Raw genomic sequence first — 18,290 nt, 5'->3', positions numbered from 1 at the left:
CATGGCGGATGTAGACGATATCTAATTTTGGTATTTCTGCTTCTTTGGCTAGTTGAAGTATGATTTTGATAGTGTTTTATGCGGCGATTAACCTTAACAGTGAACAGTGATCACAAAATTCTATATTGCTCTCGTGTCTGACATTTTTTAATGCGCAAGTGGTCTCCGCGTGGTTTCTGGAATTTTGCTATCAAGTTGCAAAAACTACAATCACCGTACAACGTGCGTGCCCAAGCCTTATGGCCGCCATTAAGTTTCGAAATCCATTTTTTTTTAAATAATTCATCTTTATAACTTACCTAATGTGTGTGAGTTACAAAAATAACGGTTCTGTACTTAGATGTTCCTGTTATTAGAGGTTCTGGACTGAAGGGTTCTGTAGTTAAGATTAAAAAAAATGAAAACAAATTTTCTATTATTTTTTTAATGAAATAGCATCTTACATCTGGACTTATAAATCAGCAATACGGCAATCAATTTGGCTTCTGGGGCAAACGTCCCATACAAACACGGCTATACCCTTTAAATTGAAATATTAATTCCACCCGAAGAAACATAACTACAGAGTAGTTACATTATATTACATGTTAATAAAAACATCTATATTAATAATTTCGTACCGGTCTACGGTAGACTCGAACGAAATGCACATCAAATTGAAGAGCGTAAAAAATTAGTCAATCCGAGTCGACAACTTGTAGGCGGAAAATTCGGATTATCGAGTATTTTCAATATAAACTTGAATAAATTACTAAGTATATAATGGCGTTGCGAAGTAAACATGTCAAAGTCATCACATCAAAGTGGCGTTAGTGTCACGGTACGTCATCACGTGTCACAGGTGTCACAGGTTTGCATTTCGTTCTCCATTGTGACCTCTTTAAGGGCCACACACACGGTACGATTCGTCGATTTTCATCAGATCGATCGTATAGACGAATCGTACCGTATATGGGGCCCTTTAGGTCTAATTTCTTTGATTATGAGACAGAGACATCATAGTTATTTGGGCAAATAAGATTTAGGAGAACTATCTACTGGTGAAATACCGATACGTAGGTTAGCTGTGAAAGTACGTTTGTGATAATATTAAGGCTGGAAATATACTTCAGATTTTTCGATATGTACGACAGTCTTTACAGTGGTAATAAAAAATTTCAAACATATTATTATGAATCTACATTTTACCCGAGCGAAGCCGGGTTTTCATCTAGTATCATCAAAATGTAAGCCCTGGGTGCAAGTATTTTGAATAATGAACAATTTTAAATTCTCATCCTCTTTGGCTGTCGCCCTGTCTAGGCTGAATAGCGCTTTAAACTCTTGCCATACGCCGCGGCGCCCGTAGAAAAAAATTAGAAGTGGCGGCCGAACGGCGCGTACTTATTATGAATTAGTGAATAAATCTTAACCTGATTTTAAATTTTGACCTTGTAAATAATAGTGTTACTTAGTATGAAAAACAACATTACGGTCACGGGCGTTGCCCCTAGCAACTGACGGCCGTCATCTTGGCAGCGTAGCAACCGAAAATTACTGAATGAAACACGTTTCTTGTATGACGACCCCCTTTAATTTGTAACTTTATTTTATTTTTAGTATTTGTTGTTGTAGCGGCCACTGTAATACATAATCTGTGAAAATTTCAAGTGCCGACGTGCCTAGCTATTACGGCTCAAGAGATAGAGCCCTTTGACAGACGGACAGACAGACAGCCGAGTCTCAGTAATAGGGTTACGTTGGCACCATTTGGGTACGAAACCCTAAAAATCACCATCTCTACGTCTATGGGAGGCAGCCCAAAAAAAAAATTTTTTTTATTGTACCTTTTTGTCGGCATAGTTTACATATATCTTCGTGCAAAATTACAGCTTTCTAGCATTGATAGTCCCTGAGCAAAGCCGCGGACGGGCGGACAGACAGACATGGCGAAACTTTAAGGGTTCCGTTTTTGCCATTTTGGCTCCGGAACCTTATAACTACACACTATCTGCGAGAAGAGAAGCCGGGGCGCGACGACGTTAATGCATTTTTTTGGTTAGATTGGTATTTTAAAATACGTAATATCTTTTGAATGGAACGTACCTACGATTTGAATAATTCAAAAAGTAATCTACATGTATTGTAACTTGAAATATGAAATAAAAATGCGCGAAAAATATACGAAATCGTACGCAAATTAAAAAAATTGTACTACCCGTAGTTAAGAGAAAACAGTGATCAATATGTTACCTCACCGCCAGGCCAGGAAGGATACTTTCTGGCGGGCGCTATCTATTCCACCATGTAGCGGTAGACTGTTCAAATTTCTTGTGAATCAGAAATATGTACGAGAAATGTACGAAATTGTACGCTAATAAATAAATAAAAAGATTACTACTCGTACTTACGAGAAAAGTGTACGTTCAGGTTCTAAAGAGTTTATTTTTATTGACGTACAATTTAGTAGGTACATTTTTTCTCATTCACAATAAATTTGAAAACACGACTGCTACATAATGAAATAGCGCCCCCGCCAGGGAGTATCCTTCCTAGCGGTGATAGATTGATCACTGTGTTGTCGTAGCTACGAGTAGCACATTTTTTCTTAATAAGCGTACAATTATGTAATTTTTTTTTGATGTGGGTTTGAATTCTGGCGATACCATGTCACCGCCAGGAAGCACGACATTTTAAGACCTTTTTTAAACCTTGGGGTTACATTATATAAGTTGTAGTACGGATCCCTGGTTTTTTTTTAATATTTTATAGCCTATAGGTAGTTCTACCGTCGTTCCATTCCATATCGACAAAAAACGGTCCAGAATATACTTCAGAGCGCGTTACACCGATACGGCCTCTTCTTATAAACCGCGATTGACTCATGAATCAATAAGACATTTTAATAATTATACATTCATTTATTAATCGGAATTTAATACTGTATTACATAGAAGAAATGCACGTCTTTGAAACATTCAGAAGACTTTCTTTTGGGACAGTTTGTTTGGAGTCTCTCTCCTTTTTTATAATTTTAATAAATACTAGCTATTACCTTCTCAGTAACAGGCATCGATATTGAGGATCTGCATTGCCACATACTTAAAAATCTATGTATATTTTTCACAAACCTCACAATTTGGAAAATAAAATCTAAAACAGGTACAATAAAGCATGAAAATAGTAGGATTGCCTATGTGTTGGGAATAATAAATAAAATTTTGCTTATTTAACAACAAATAATATTAACTCTCAAGAATTACTTGTTTATACTGCCGCTGCCACATAATTTGTCAACAACATTTTCCATCACAAAGGAAACTATAAATCAATGTTCTCTAAATAATATTTTGTAGTGACCACTTAGAAAGGCGTTTTGACACATATCCAACATAGTGAATAATCATTTTCCAAAGAACACACAGCATGAGAGTAGAATTCTACCAATTATAAATACAGACATCTTAATTCATCCAAAGTGAACATGTATAAAATATTAATCAATAAGAAATAATCAGTCTTGTTTTGTTTCGAGAAAACGTAATCAAAGCATGCTGAAAGGGTCTGCATACTTCGATATTATTATCACAATACAATATGTCAGATATGATGTCATCCCTTCTCTTGGACGCAACTAGTATATAAATCACCTGCTACGCGCTACTTAGTGTTATTATCACAGTTGTTTAGTAGAGGTGGGTGCAGTACTTTGTACATAATAATACCGGATCTACCTGCTATCCGCGATCACTCGACACACACGCATGCCGTTAAACTCACGCAATAATTAGCCCGGCCATCCTTATGCCTACATCAATATCAATGGACTGTGTCTATATCTGACAAAATCTATCTCAAATTGTCAAGAAACTAATCGTGACTCCATGGTCAGGCTAGCTGGCACTGGAAAACTCATCTTTGAGACGAAGTTATGCACAATTCACTTTACATCCTTTCATGGCAGTCTTTCTCTAATAATGTACACAAAGTAAATCTCGCGTCCTAATATTTTTTTTGAATGCGAGACCTACAAACACGTTGTTCACCCCCTTCTGTTGTGAGACCCGTTTGTTGCTATTTTATTATAGTTATAATCTTTTATCACGGGATTCTTAATGAAGATAATAACGTTTACGTCCCTTTTTAAACTGGTTCAATTTCGTCACCTAACTGTAAAACTGAAAACTAAATTGAATAACAATAAATTATTAAATCTTACATCTATTATATTATTAAACATCTGTGAACGACTTTGCGAACTCTGCTGTCACAAACATTCTTGTAATTCGTTCAAATAGTCAAAAAATATATTTTTGTCTAGTAAACACGTTCCAAATGTGGAAAGTGTTCTTATGTATTAACAATTGACCAACGCAACGACAGGTTACAGTAATGAAATATCACAGATGATTCCAAATCTTTGGACAGTAACGGGCTGCCTACACAATACTTTTAAAACTTCAGCATAATTTGTACCGATTATACTATAATCAGCCCCTAGGACCCGTTCTCGTACAAAGAAACTCCAGTAATTAACTAGGTGAATTATCTGAAATTACGATATACAATAAAATAAATTCGAAAAACAAAAATGAAACATCACTTATTTTGCTAAGAAACGAAATTAACCGTTGTTCGTTTATCACGCCCAAAATTCTAATCTTCTTAAGTTAAATGCATGTTTATTTACATACTTTTGTTATGTTTGAGAAGCTGTTTCAGATTATTATAGCAGAAAAGGCCCAGCCATTGTCACTATTTGTAAATTGACTTGGGACTTATTATTCCTAGGCATAAAATATTCAAAGATCTTCATTAAAAAAATAACGTTCAAATCAGTGACTTGAAATGTCATTACTTAAGAAAAATATTCACAATTTTATCTGGCAATACAGATTTAGTGATTATGTTATGAATTATGTCGAAAAGCCTTCAATTTCAACATGTTTATAAGTAACCGTTTTCTAATACTAAGTCCCACTTTTCCACAGGTAAAGATCAATAATTAACAATAAAATAATTTATATAAAACATTTAAGAGAATATTCATGAAATCTTAGAACTTCCCCTAAATTTCCACTCATCTTCTATATGTTTCGTGCATTTCGTACATCATACAGACATAATAAAAAAAAAACGAAAGGCACCCAGGATTACACAATAGGGTACCCACACCAACTAGTCTAACAAATACAGTGAATAAATCTACAGGTGAAAGTGACAAGTTTTTTAACATCATGTTCCACCATTACATCTTATTTTTCTTTAAAACTAACACACATTATATTCATTAAAGGATCTGAAAGAGAATTCACAAAATTTAATATTTTGTATATCAGCCAAATGAAGAAGTTGTTACAGGTCCATTTGGCTTTTGAAACCAGTAAATTGAATTTTAGACAGTAAATTGAAATTGGCTTTTGAGAGATTGAGGCATTTTATTTTGCAAGCTTCATTCAGATCTGCAAGAAATACTAATTCAAAATAAAGCGATCAAACAAGCGATCTAACATAAAATCTCGACTCTGGGTCAGAATAAATTAACATTGAGAATTTTTCCATCAAAACCTTTAAGTACAACTTCCAAATTGCAATCATGAGAAAGAGAAAAGTTAAATAAACTATTCTGAGTCGAGTGAAATAAAAATCAGTAGCAGTTCTTACAAGTTTAACCAGCTGACAGAAGAGTACGAAACCGCCAAAACTAGCGGCGGAGGTGCTGAATAGTCAAAAAAATCACTGTTGCACAGGCGCAGCGTAAAGCAACGGGCCGGGTGGCAGGTGCGGGTAGGGCACACCAGCGCCCACCGCCGCCTGGTAACCGCAGGGACCGCCTCCACCCACGCCGCCTCCATAGAATTTACCGCCTGAAAACAAAAAAATATTTTTTCTTCAAACTATGTTTTAATTTCATTCATCATAACCGCACTAATTTTTTATTGCACCACCAAAGAGGTAACACGAGTATTTTTGCTAAAAAATTAGCCTGCATAGTGTAAAAAATCTAGTGTTAGTTTGACCTGTCTTATGTAATTTGACAGATTGCGTACAAAATTGTTGCTACCAATCCTATTAAAAATAGAAAGTAGCCGTATATAAAAAAAAACTGTTTGGTTGGCCAGCCTGATGCCCATCCGAAATTTAACAGATCGCGGGTAAAAATATCTGCTACTAACTATGCCAAAAAAAGTACTTAATCAAAAAACAGAAATATTTATTTGCTTGAATACGGTTACACTGTCTTAAAATACAAATATTGGTACATGCGTATTCAATCTACATGTAGGTGTACAAATTTTCAGAATTATATTACTTAGTATAATGTCAAATTTTACAATTATTAGGTATACCTAATATTACGATGTCAAATCACAATTATACTTAGTTAAATACTCTTTAATACTACAGAAATATTTTTCTTGGGAGCCATTTTGACAATTTAATTTTGAATAATATATTATTTTCTAATTTAAGGTCTATACTACAGGTAAATTGTTATACAGGATAATACAAATATTGTAACAGTTTTTCTTGTAGATGGCAGATCAGCAAGGTGGTTGGCAGTATAGTGGTGTAAGAAATAAAAAAATAAAAAACAAATTGGCGGGAACCTTGCGAATTTTCCGTGGACATGTTTTGAGAGTGCGAATGTAAACTTGATGATGATGATGATGATGATGATGTGATCCTGTTATCCCTCACTAGGGACATAGGGCTCGTAGAAGAGTTTTCCATTTGGCTCGATCTTGAATGTAAACTTACTCACAAAAATAAAATCATCGAGTGCTAGTGACATTTCTTTAATTATTTAGCATGAGTTTTTTTTTCGTCTACTATTCCTGTAATAGTTGAAAGAAAAGCAGAGTACGCACCTCGCTAACGCTCGGGCTCCAAATCACTCGGGCACTCGGTGCAGTAATAACATTCTGCTTGGTGCAACAATCTACTATTACAATGCACATGCTCGGAAAGTGCCTCTTGACGTAGGTCAATATATCTATAGAAAATTAGTGATTCCTGCACGCAAATGTGTGGAAACGTATGGATATTACTTAAATTGCCGAATCTCAAAAAATTATGTCCAAACCAATGTTAAAAGAATAAGTCTAAAGAGTCGTTATTTATAAATAAAATAAAAATATCACAGGACAATTTGCACCAATTGACCTAGGCCCAAAGTAAGCTTAGCAAAGCTTGTGTTATGGGTACTTAGCAACGGATAAATATAATTATGTAGATATAGATACATACTTAAATACATATTAAACACCCAAGACCCGAAAACAAACATTCGTCTTTTCATACAAATATCTGCCCCGACACGGGAATCTAACCTGGGACCTTGAAGCTTCGTAATCAGGTTCACTAACCACTAGGCCATCCGATCGTCTGGTCTGGTATAACTATACCTAATCTGGCCTAACTAGGCTTTCATTAACAAAATAAAGAAAACGTTTGATGCAACCAAGTGAATATTTACTGATAAGATAACACAGATTAATTTTATATAAAAACATGCCTTAGAGATTTTTTTTTAAAATAGTTTAAACCCGTATTTTAATTTCGTCTAGTTATGAAAAAAAAAAGTAAATAAATTCTTGAGTCCATTTCGGACCGTGCGAAGTCAAGCGCGCGCACACGAAAGTCAACCAATGAGCTTCCAGTACGCGCGCACGACGTATGGTCTGTTTCTATGTGTGTCTGTATGTGTGGTCGGATTACCGAGATACTAAAATGACGTTTTATGTGTTACCTGTTTTTTGCGGCTCATAAATAGTGATGTGCCGCAACCGGTTATCACGGAAAGATTTTGTAGGTACCTATGTAATATGTATAAAATATTAAGATATGAACGGATCCGTGACGTACTAACATGTACGGCTCTTAGGACATTCTAGAAAAGGTAAAATGGGTCTAGTAAAAATGCGATCGTTTTGGAGATATTTCTACTTTTTATAGATGTTGATATTTAAGTTTCAATTTCATTTTAAGTACGATCCCCTTCAATGCATACCATAATAACATGTTGGAACTTTTTGGTGTTTTGTAAACCTAGTTATAAAGCTTTGTTTCTTCTAGTTGTGACAAAGTCACTCATTATTCTTTTGCTTGTCGCGTAGCACGTTATTTTTGAATACATTTTCTTGTCTTCAGTTTAAAGCTTGTTTTACCTAAAACTATACAATATCTATCATAACACACATACCTTAACACGACAAAACGCACTGAACACATCCGATCACAATACGAGTAAAGAAAGTAACGAATGTCGGTCGAATACTAAAAACATGAAAGACGTTGTGTGATATCTTTAGGGCTACTACGAAATTCGCAAATGGAAGCTCACATCGCATTGTCCTTCCCACTCTCGCATGAAATAATATTAGCGTCAGCGGGATGGCACTCGTTTCAATCTCGCGTGCAAGTCGTAAGAGTAGGCAACGATTTATACCTAAACTTGACTTTTGTTCGAGAGTCCCTTCTGTACGGTAGTACGATTAGTTATTCTGTGCCTGTGCTTAGATTATATCACTTTATCGTAAAAGTGGATTTATATTTTCAAAATAGAAAGTAGAATATTGAATGCTTTAGTATTATTTTTGCTATCATAAAATATACGTTTTACCGATTATTTACAATTATATCGGAAACCGAAATCATGGAGCAGCACTGTTCGTTTTATGCTGGCCACGTAATTTTTATATTTGACATTCAGACTGTCATTTCAGTATCTAGGTTTCAGAAATATTTATTAGTACAATGGTACGTACCAATCATGGTTACTCGTTCGCGCCTGTCATTAAACCCCGCCTAAGTAATGTTCACTGAGAATGTCCGTAAGTTCAGTCCGGTGAATTAATTTTTGATAAGTTATCTAACTTTACGCCGCCTGACGTCCTCCATGAAGCACAAATTGTCGGGTATGTATTATAATAATGTCGCAGAAGGCTAAGGCGGGAACGAAGCGGAGCGTAGTTCCCGCCTTAGCCTTCGACGTTAGGTTTTTTTTATAGCAGGCAAGATACTTAACTGCCACTAAGAAAGTAGGTTGGATAAGATTCAACAGCAAAGATCATTTGTGAAGCAATATTATCCGGGCTGCTATAAAAAAAACCTAACATCGAAGGCTAAGGCGGGAGCTACGCTCCGCTTCGCTCCCGCCTTAGCCATCTGAACCTAACCTATCCCAAGTCGTTTTTGCTCCGAACCGTCTTGCTCGCTCGCTACGCTCGCTCGCACATATCAAACTTTTTTTATTAACTTTTAGGTATTTCGAGCTTCGGTGTATCGGTTATCGGTATTTTGTACTTTCGGTATTCTGAATTTCGATTTGTTAAGTGTCGATATTTCGACTGTAGGTAATATGATTTTTCGGTATTATAATACATACCCCATTTTCGGGATTTTGTACTTTCGGTCATTTAAATATAGATATTTCGACATTCGGTGTATCGGTTGTCGGTATTTTGTACATTCGGTATTCTGAATTTCGATGTGTTATGCGTCGACATTTTAACTGTAGGTATTATGATTTGTCGGTCTTATAATACATACCCAAATTGTCAGTCCCGCCTACTTAATCAATGCTGAAATACGTGAACTATTTATGTTATGCAGCTCCGTATCCGTAACCGAAACTATCGGATAGTCGAAATAAAAAACTATTCGTAACCGTTACCAAATCCGATATAAAAATTTCGGATAGTTTCGGATAGGGGCGGAGTCAAAATGCGACATGTGACAGGGATTTGTTTTTGCCCGGCCGAGCCGACATAAACAGCCGCGCGCGTCTTCTGCATCTATTGTTTATTATTTTTTATTATTTCTCTATTGCTAAGTCGTAATTTACGACTCACTATTACAATAAAATTGAATTCAAGTCATCTATATTCCTATTAGAAAGCACTCTTTATTTGTAGAACAGAAAATAAAATAAAATAACATAATTTTGTATTTTTTATTGTATTTTTATTTATTCCTATTTGTATTTTAGTTTTATACTTCCAAAAATCCAATATCCGTAACCGTAATTGCTTAGCACCTGTGTTAAAATAATTGAAATTAAACCCGTCAGTTGTTCTTGAGTAGTACCCAACTCAACTCCGGTGGTCAACTGTATCTTTATCATTAGTTCCACTTCATCAAATGATGATGTCCAAGAGCAAATGCACGAGTTACTACTAACTATATCCAAATTACCATAGGTGGTCCCTACAATATTTTAAGACTTCTCTCGATTTCCTTAGGATCCAATCATCAGATCCTGATTTCGTACCTATGGGACTTAATTATTCCTATACGAACCCATTTTTTTTTTTCAAATCGGTTCATAAATGACGGAGTTCTGAGGTTACAGCCAAAAAAATACAACCGAATTGATAACCTCCTCCTTTTCCTTCAAGTCGCTTAAAAACAAGCTGTCAGCATCAATATAATGACACGTCATTGAAACATTAGATGTAAGAAGTGATCGGTCTGAACGCCACTTGTCTATGTAGTTTGCATCTGACATTGCATCACGCGAGCCAACCAATGCCTGCTTTGTTTCTGAATTTTAACCAATCAACAAGAACGTCTATTTGCAACCTTGAAATTGATTCGTACGAAGGCTGCTATTTATGTATCCGGAATAGAAAAAATAAACAAACGTATATGGCTAGATATGGTTTTATTGTTTTTCAAAGTATTCTCCACGATGATCGTTGATCGATGCACTTTTGCATACGTTGAAACCAATTTTTAAAGCACTTTTTCCACTCTTGAGGTATCTCCGAATCGCGCTGTTTGAAGGTGTCGACGTCATCTTCACGGGTCGAAAATCGTTGACCACGTAATTTATTCTTTACATTTGGGAATAAATAGAAATCATTGGGTGCTAAATCAGGGCTGTACGGTGGATGTCCCGTCAATTCTATTTTTTGACCTTCCAAAAATGTTGTTGTTTCGCGTGATGTATGACAGCTGGCATTGTCATGATGAAGTATGATTCTGCGTCGCTGGTTGTTTTTGCGTATTTCATCAAATACTTCCGGCCAACAAATGGTCGTGTACCACTCCGTCCGTTTTACGATTCTACAGTGGTACGTATGGTACTATTCAATGGAAAAAATCAATTGTGTAAACAAATGTGGTGACTGACATTGACACTTGACTGACGACTGGCTGACTGACTGACTGACGTTGGCTCTAGTGATGTGAAAGCTCTTTAAGATACTTCAATCAGCAGTAAATAATTATTTTGAATTTACTCATATTTCATTATTTAATGTTTTCCCTAAGTTTAATTTTTAAAAATGGCGAATCACGTATTCTCTTAGTCCTGTTCAAGAGTCATTCACAATGTTTCAATGTCCCTTTTAACTTAAAATTTTTAATAGCATTTTCACAAAGTTTTAGAATTAGGTATATCTTCAAATATATATACCTAACGTTTTTTCCATACAAACTTACACTCCCCTTTATACCCCTTTAAGGGTAGAATTTTTAAAATGGTGAAACATGTATATCAACTTATATTTTTTGACGTATATTTTCCCCAAGGTTTATGATGGAGTATTTTAGAATTGAAAGGGTCTGTTAAAATATGGATTAATTTAGATATTTTTGCTGCTTAAGTAGCGTAGTAGAAAAAGGCAACCTGAGATATGTGTGCATAGGAGAAATTTGCATCTTGAGTCCTGTCCAACGGTGGTGTAGGGGTTATAGTACGCAGTACGGATTGCTGAGGACCTAGGTTCGATTCCCAGCGCTGGTCTCTTTTTCTGGTTTTTCTGTGCATCCATGTCTCAGTTTGTATTGTCGATATAGTTTAGAAGAGGCATTTTTAAATTTACATAAGACAGGGAAATGAGAGTAGACACAGGGAAGTGATTCAAAATGATTTTTTGGTCCAACAATGGACTCCACAGTAAATATGATACTAGTAAATAGAAATCTACATAATTTCTACTAAAATACTATTTTATCGTCCAACTAGTGTTTACCCGTGGCTTCGCACACGTAAATCATTAGGTCCAGCAGCTGAAATACCGGGATTTTAAAAAATTTACGTGGGAATTCCCGAAAATTAAATCGTTGGTTTCATTGACATTATATTAAAAACAATCATGGTCAAATTTCATGACTCTAAGCCCAGCGGTTATTAGTTCGAAATTTTATCCCTATCTCGTGGGAATATCGAAATAAAAAGTAGGCTATGTTTTATTCACGATGTCAAACTATCTACATACCAATTTTCATGACTCTAAGCTGAGCGGTTGTTATTTCAAGATTTTATCCCTATCCCATGGGAATATCGGGATAAAAAGTATCCTATGTTGTAATCCAGGTTATCTAACTTTTCGCCAAATTTCATCCAAATCCGTCCAGCCGTTTCAGCGTGAAGAAGTAACAAACATATTCACTCACTCACTCACAAACTTTCACATTTATAATATTAGTAGGATTAGTAGGAAGTAGGATAGGATTAGAAACCTTTATAAACCTTCATTAAATAGTGTAACTTAACACAAATAATTATATCTACGAATAAATTAATTTGCAGAGCCAGCCATAATTATCGGTAGGTAAGGTTGGTTCAGTCAAATAATTAATTTTGTTGGTACAGCACTAAATTTCCAGAGACTAGACCGACCATAGACCAACTTCGGTGAGGAAAAAAATATCATGTCAATTTGACAAATATAACGGATTTTCGTCTTCCAATTAATTTTATAAAATAAACATATTTACACGATTATTTAATGTTAAAATGATTGTTAAAAACAGTGGTGAGCTCATTGAGATGTGAATATGATCGGGATTGGCGTTCAAATGTAAGTAATCGTGAAAAATTGCTTTGTTTGCACAATTGATTTTTTCCATTGAATAGTACTTTATGTAGCCACATGGCCATCAATACCAAAAAAGCAGGCCACCATTTGCTTTAAGGTGCTTTTTGCACGAGTTACTTTCGTAGGGTTCGGCTCAATTTGAAACACCCACACTGTTGATTGTTGTTTAGTTTCGGGATCGTACGCATAGAGATCCAGGATTCGTCACCTTATAAACAGATTTTGAGTCACCTCGGTTAAATTTTTTTAACATTTTTTTGCACCATTCGACGCGAGCTTCTTTTTGATCCTGAAGTTGTGCGGGATCCAACGCGAACAATTTTTTTTTACACACAAATTTTCATGTCATATTTTATTAATGCACGTCATACATATGCCCAGAGTGTCCTCTATCTTGCGATACGTAACATGACGGTCTTGCATTAAAAGTTTTCGCACAGCTTCAATATTTTGTGGCACAACGACGGATTTCGGGCGACCTTCCCTAACTTCGTCCGTGACCGTGAGCTTACTCTGTCCACGATTGAACTCACTAAATACGTGATACACAGTGGTTTTCGATGGAGCTGTTGTTGTGTTAAACCACATCGAAAATCGTAATAAATCATAGCACGAATATTTTCACGACCGAGTTCCATTATTTCAGCGATATGACATTTTAAACCCAACAAAAACAAACCACTAGCGAACGCAAGAAGAAAAAATTGCGTCCAGTATTTAAAAAAAGTACGAATTTTACCATGGAGGTCAGACATTGCGTTTAAAAATATTGGAATCCCAGATTCCGGATACATAAGTAGCAGCCCTCGTATTTGAATCATAAGTCGTTTTGGTTTTAAGTATGGCCACTTTTAGTGTGGAATTTGTTCAGAGTTACAATTCCTGACTTATTATTTATTCGTAGACAAGAGGCCGTATTTTTTTTACATGAACTTTGAAGTTTGATTTTTCACAGCTTCAAGACACTGTAGGTAGACAGTGTTATGGTATTAATTTGAATTCGATACCTTCACGCGTTCCCGAGATGAAGGGTCTTGACTTGACATTCAGCCAACGAAGTGGTTCAGTTTTAAAAACCGCATCAAAATAGGTTCATAATAGGGTCACAGACAGACAGACATTGGTGTCATAGTTATAACACCCCTATTTTGCGTCGGGTGTCAAAAATGTAATTATGTATAACAGCAAGCCTTACCAAGCATATCTTGATGATGAGGATGCATCTGTGGATAGTGTGGAGGAGTAGCGAAATGTGGCGGAGGAGACCCGTAGGAAGAACCGGAGGAACCATTGGGTTTGTTAGCAGTTACATTATTATTGCGGTACTGCTGTTGTCCATTATTGCGCGTGTCTAAAATTGTAGAATTTCACATTTTTATAAAGTTGAGTTTATGCTATGCTTGCGGTATTGTACACGAAATACAGAGAGACCGAATTTGGGTATGTTTACCTAACTTTGGTCCTCTTGTTGTTTAGTATGGGGTAGTTGACATTCATGATGACATGAATTCTTATTCATGAACTGTCTTTATACAGGGTGGATTTCGACGAGGGACCTTTGCGTAACTGGCAGATAGTTCAACCTTAGCACTATATTTCCCCCATAGAAACTATGGAAATATATGTTACCGTTTTCAAGTTATAGCCTTTTAAACATTCATACCAAAAACTACTTTGTGCCAACCCTAAACAGGTGGCTGGGTCAATGTTCTTACTTGTAAACAATCTTTAGACGTTGTTGCCATTTGTCCATTCTTAGGTCTGCGTGCAACGCTAAATAAATCGTTGCAGGATTTGCAGAGGTGATTGTCTCTGGAGTATTTATGTAATTTCTTAGCTAATAATTCTAGATTAGATTAGATTTTTAGAAAAATATGGCTCTGTCCATTGGAGGACATACTAACCACAACAAATAACTCACATGACATGACATGACACTGACATTCACTCAAATCACAGACTCAAATGTACCCAATCGTCATAAACAATTAAAGAAGATAGTAACCTCTTTCATCATAAATAAAATCTCTCTGTTTACCTACCTAAACTGATAAAAAGGTTTTAGTTCGTTAACTCGCTTCATCAAATTATTTTCGAATTAATTGAAATTGTTCCTGGCTGTCCTTGTTTTTTTATTTTATTTTGATTATCGTCAAAAAAATTAATACTTAACAATATTTGACGGATATTGCGCTGAAGTTGTAGTAATAGGTTGTCATAGGACTCTTCATTCGCCGAGCCGAGATAGAACCAACGCATTTTTTACAACTATCGAAACTCTTTGCATGATTGAAAATCGATCATAAACATATCATAAATACGATGATTGAAATGAAATTGGCATTTAAGTTCATTTCATTTGCTTCCAATACATGGAAATGCCTTTGTTAGATGCACGTGGATATTTAATTTGCTCATGTTATACGCGAGCTGCAATTATAATGCGGTTGAAGCTTTACGACGTTACAGGGAAACATATCCACCACCACACCCAACAGGTCGTAGGACAATTTTACGTGCTTGTGATCGTGTCGCCAACAATCAGCCCGTTGTACCAAGAACAGCTCAGAACGATCAACGTGGAGGACCCGGTCTTGCGGCTAAACTTGAAGAAAGAATACTGCTGTATTTTGAGCGGAATCCAAGAAAAAGTTCGAGATCAGCTGGTCGACATTTCGAAATAAGTCATACCGCAGTACTAAAAGTTCTTAAACGTGCCCGCCTTCACCCTTACAAAATACATACTCGGGCACGGGCTGCAGCGTGTATTAGACACGGAGGAACATTTGAACACCGTATGTAAAAATTTTAATAAAGTAACTGATATTCGTATTTTTGCATTTTATTTGATTTATTTGACTTTATGTGTCATTTTTACATCAGTACGATGACAACAACTCTCGGAAATAAACGTAATATCCCGAGTTTTTCCGACGGCGATTCCTTAATCTAGCCATCTTGCCGTTATGTGCAGATGCAATATAGGGTTATCACCACAGTTAAAAATGAGTGAATTTTGTATTTTTTTTTTTACTTTGTTTAAGTTTCTAAACATTATAAATCGACTGTGTATCACTTAAACGATGCAATATCTCCGCAAAGGTCCCTCGTCGAAATCCACCCTGTATACCAACTCAATCGAATATTTATTTATTTTATTACACCAACTAATTTTGCAGTTCACTGAAAATTAACCCTTTCGTTTCGGCGAAGTCGTACACAAAATCTACCCCCCAGTTTGCCCAGGTTCTGTGGAATGGTATAGGCTCCTCAGTCCGGTAGGCGAGTTAGCTCGTTCACTAAAATGTGCTCATAAGTCCGAAAGTACGCTTTGCAGAGCCGGTTAACGAGACAACTCTTTAGCTAATATTGTCAAAATGGTACTATAGCAACTAGGTATGACTCAAGGCCAAGAGTACGGGACGCAATGTGTCCGACTACGGACCTAATTGCCGATTGACAATTAGACAGTGACAAAAAATTAAAAACGAGTATACTCGGCTACCGGATCCGAGAGCTTATGGCACAAAACGAGTCAACTTGTGAGCCGGGCTGAACGGGTTAATCTAGTCTTCAGGCCTAAAATGTTTTTTTTTTTAGAGCTGCATCATGAAATTATCGTTTTATCGTATCAACAATCCCATTAGCTTAGATAAAAACTCAGTGCACAACCATAAATAGCAGAAAAAGGATGCAGGAGAAACTAGAAGGTATCATAGAAAATAGTATCCTTATCTAGGCATTACCAGTCAGAAATGTGAGTTGAATGAAATAAATTCCTTGTAGCGTTTCACCGAATCGCATTTCACCTCAATCGTATATTTAATTATAGCGTTGCCACATTCGTTTATTTTTTAGTCGCATTTCGCCTCGATCGTGCGGTATCGTCTTGGGTCGTCCCATTCGTTTTTGTCAAGTTCTTAATTAGTCTCATTCTGCTTTCGTCATCCATTCTCAACTCGTTACTTTCGCTGGTAATCTTTGTCTTTGGTCATATTTGTTCTTTGTCTTGGTCTTTTTTAGGTTCATTCGATATTTGTCATTTCTGCTTTTGACATGTTCGGTGTTAGTCTCTTTATTTTTTAGTCTCATTCGTTATTCGTCCTATCGTCTTTGGTCTAATTCTAAGTTCGTATTTTTCTTATTTGGTCTATTTAGAAATTGATCTCATTATTTATTGGACTCATTCACTATTATGAACTATGATGAATTGAACAGTAAAAATGGTTTTGCGCCGTAACTACGGTGTTGTGTAGACCTATATAAATGTATTCACAAATGTCAATCATATCAATTATTTTTATATTGAGCAAAATCAGGCAACAGTACTGTTTTGTACTCTTGGGACAATGTTTGATTAAAAATATTAATAAAATGACATGCATATTAATTGAAATACTTCTTTATTATTATTAATGGTGTTGTAAGGAGGCGATCGAGGAGACGAGTCAAACTCACGAATGATGCGTAATCATCTTTTTAAGTTCAATAGAGAAATCTTGCTAAATTGTAACACATGGCTAATATTATTTGATACTTATCAAATTCTGGGTTGGGGACATCTCAGGGGACTGTTTTTTGGGGTTTTGAATTTTTTTAATTAAATAGGTAGTTTTATTTTTGGTATAATATTAGACAAGATTAAAAATACAGAAACAGTTTTCTTTATCATTTATCTCAACATGTTTTTCCAAAAAGCCAAGGACAACTATTTTCCAATAAGTGGAGTAAACTCGAAGTATGAGTCATCAGATTAACCCTTTGAAAGAACTAGCGTGTCTTCATACGTACTTTATATACTGTTACAACCGTATTGAACGCCTTGTAAAAAATCAAAGTCTGAGATGTTCCTTTAAACCAGAAATAAAAATGTGGGTTACGGTTATCCCATCGCCTGTCTAAGTATTTAACTGTCATACTCGATTTTATCTCATTATATTCTTGATCAGGCGAAGGGATATATCGGTTATCATAGTCAAGGTTTAACTCCAAATCTACTACGAAACATCAATCACTGAAAACATTATTTTATGATCATTCACGGCACGCTTCTTGATTATCGGGGCATGTAATTTAGTTTTAGTTTTTCTTTTTGTTTCATAAATATTGTATGTCCGTAATGGCAGGCGCGGCGCATTCCGCGATATAGGTGCGATTCTGTCAGTATCAAAACACCCCACGCCGGCGTGGGTTAACTCACTAGGGCTATGAGCACCGCCCGGCATGCACGCTCGCAGTCTCGCTCGAACTAGTCGCGCCGCGTAGCGCTACGTGTAGCTGTGTGATTTTCGTGAAACTGGTTCATGATGAGTGCAAAAAAATATTAAATCTAAAATAAACCTCGCGATTTTATGATTGGTGAGGATATTAGAATATCTATCATGAAATAGCGTAGTGTTTCGATTTTTGGGATGAGAAGTAGGTATATATATTTAAATTGTACAGTTTGAGCGCTGAAACAGTATATGTATAGCCACA

The 18,290-nt window shown here is 35.9% G+C and overlaps 1 protein-coding gene across 3 annotated transcripts in view; it reads right to left on the bottom strand.

The window, feature by feature from the left end:
- Positions 1–2,879: 2,879 nt before the first annotated feature.
- The window catches only part of LOC141430480 (uncharacterized), a 33,276-nt gene continuing 17,865 nt past the window's right edge, over positions 2,880–18,290 (bottom strand). For 2 of the 3 annotated variants that reach the window (XM_074091197.1, XM_074091198.1), the window contains exons 7-8: positions 14,008–14,163; positions 2,880–5,846 (exon numbers count right to left, since the gene is read on the bottom strand). In XM_074091197.1, coding sequence (XP_073947298.1) covers positions 5,716–5,846; positions 14,008–14,163 — 287 coding nt within the window. In that variant the 3' untranslated portion in view covers positions 2,880–5,715. The remainder of the gene's footprint in view (positions 5,847–14,007; positions 14,164–18,290) is intronic. The other variant, XM_074091199.1, reaches the window with a different exon arrangement.

This window comes from Choristoneura fumiferana, chromosome 8 (assembly GCF_025370935.1).
Source record: "Choristoneura fumiferana chromosome 8, NRCan_CFum_1, whole genome shotgun sequence".
NCBI lineage: Eukaryota > Metazoa > Arthropoda > Insecta > Lepidoptera > Tortricidae > Choristoneura > Choristoneura fumiferana.
Note: the sequence above shows the minus strand (reverse complement) of the source record. Positions and strands in the feature narration are given on the sequence as shown.